Genomic DNA, 2,462 nt, shown 5'->3' on the forward strand with positions numbered 1-2,462 from the left:
AAAAATACAACTTGCAAATTGGATGGGACTTGAAATTGAGAAGGAAAATGAGTATTAGAATTTTGTCTCATTGGATTAAAAAAATTTCAATTGAAAAATTATAATTTAATGAATGTGAAGATTGAAAATTTTGTGCATTTGGATTGGGAGAAAAATTTAGAATTTTGTAAATAGTTAAGAAAAGAACTTGCATTAAATAGATTTGGATCTATTTTTTTACCAAATGGATAAGAAGATGATAAAGAAATAAAATAATAAATTATTAGAATACAATTGAGTACATGTAATTTATTTGGATATATTTTGATTGAGTCTTCATTATAACAACTTTACAATAACAATGTTACAAAGTTCATTTAACGAGTTTAATGAAAATTGCAGCATTTGAAGGATCTATCATCAAAGTGATACGATCTCTCGTTACTTATACAAGTATCATTTCGAAAATATATGAAATGAAAATTTTAATTTTAAATTATTTTGATTATTATGGAAGTCAAAAGTGATACTGACAATGTTGGAGTTGCTCTTATGATGGAAATGATAATTATGCATGAGTAATTAATGTCTCAACATTTTGTGAAATTATAGGTATATTAAAAGAAAAAACTACAGGCACCTAGATCATATCGTTGGATGTTTGTCGGAGGTAGGGGAAGGCACTGTGCAGGAAAATGGAAGATCATTCGACAATTGTAGTTGACAATGTTGCGGGCATTTCAGATGTATTTGATTGACTCAGTCAAACAGTGGATATTGGTGGCAATTCAGAGGTACATGTCATAGTTATCTGATTAAATGTGTGAGAAAGTATGTGGTTTTAGAATAATTAACTCCAAATAAATTTTTTTGTTTAATTCGTATATGTGCAGGACGTGACATTAGACATGGGAATGGAAGATGTTGAGACAACTGGTGTAGCATTGAAGCAGATGCGGGAAAATGGCAACACGTCTGTTGAAGGAATTTCTTTAACTGTGGATGATATTCTACAGATGGAGTTTAATGATCCTAAGCAGGTAGCACGTTTGTACGAGGAGTACAGCCGTGTGAGAAGTTTTGGTAGCCGACAAGAGAAGAAAATAAGAAATAAGAAAGGTGAATTTGTGCGATTCACTTATCTGTGCAACCGTGAAGGCTTTAGAGATAAGAAATGGCTTCAGATGCATCATCTTAAACGGGAGCATAAGGTTGTTATTAGGTGCAGGTGTCCAGCTGAGATGCGGATAAAACCAAGAGATAACACCGGCAAATGGTATGTGTCACGTTTTGTGGACAATCACAACCATGATCTTCCACCTGCCAAGTTTGTTGAGTACTTGCCTTCACACCGTAAAATTTCAGATGTTGACATAGCCCATATGGATAGCATGAGACAAGTTGGGATATCAGTTCCAAAAATATATGAGTCGATAGCTGCACAGGCTGGTGGTTTTAATCAAGTTTCATTTACTAAGCGAGACATGTACAACGAAGTTAGGCGGCAGCGAGCCCTTCAAAATGGCGATGTGAATGCTGCCTTGAGGGTGTTAGCCAATGCATCAAGGGTTGATGATAGAATGTTTTGGCGGTATGAGGTTGGGGTTGGGAATCACATGTGTGATTTTTTTGGAGCAATGGACGTAGTCAAGAAGACTACAAATTATTCGGAGATGTTCTTGCTTTTGATGCAACATATAGGAAGAACAAATACAATATTCCGGTGATTTTTTTCTGGGGTGAATAATCACAATCAAACTTATGTTTTTGGCACTGCAGTGGTTTCCTATGAATCACAAGCTTCATACGTGTGGGGCTTGACAAAGTTCTTAGAGTGCATGGGTGGGAAACCACCTACGGCAATCATCACTGATGAGGATAAATCTATGCGCATAGCAATCCAGCAAGTGTTTCCCGAAGCTCACCACCGGCTTTGTGCTGGCATTTGATAAGGAACGCGACAGCCAATGTGTGTAATCCAAGATTCACATCTTTGTTCAGACATTGAATGCTTGTAGACTTTGAGGTTGAAGAGTTTGAAATGCACTGGCAAGCAATGGTCAAAGAATGTGGGACAAGTGAGCATGAGTGGGTTAGGATTTATACACAAAGAAGTCTAGCTGGGCAACGACTTACATTCATGGTTCTTTCTTTGTGGGCATAAGGACAACCTCCCGGTGTGAGTCATTGCATGCAAAGCTTGGTCGCTTTGTCAAGAAGAGATACGGTGTCCTTGAGTTTGTCACAAACTTCCAGCGATGTGTTGATTTCCTCAGAGACAATAAGGACGAGCTTGAGTTTCGTTCATCGTATGGCACTGTCATTCAGACTCAGTTTCCAGAGTTAGAAAAGTCAGGTGCGCTGTGTTATACAACATAAATTTTTGTTAGATATCGTGAGTCTCTAAAACAGTCTGTTCGTGTTACGATTGTGGATTGCATCGAAATATTTATCTCTCAAAAGTCTCCAGACTAATTATCTTT

General features: G+C 37.0%; 1 protein-coding gene across 1 annotated transcript; it reads left to right on the forward strand.

Moving 5' to 3' along the window:
- The first annotated feature begins 887 nt into the window (after positions 1-887).
- On the forward strand, positions 888-1,706 carry LOC148546270 (protein FAR1-RELATED SEQUENCE 5-like). The gene has a single exon (XM_088498141.1). The coding sequence runs from the start codon at positions 888-890 to the stop codon at positions 1,704-1,706; it is 819 nt and encodes a 272-aa protein (XP_088354267.1).
- The last annotated feature ends 756 nt before the right edge of the window (positions 1,707-2,462 follow it).

This window comes from Arachis ipaensis, chromosome B9, assembly GCF_059453495.1.
Source record: "Arachis ipaensis isolate K30076 ecotype BB chromosome B9, ASM5945349v1, whole genome shotgun sequence".
Taxonomy (NCBI): Eukaryota; Viridiplantae; Streptophyta; class Magnoliopsida; order Fabales; family Fabaceae; genus Arachis; species Arachis ipaensis.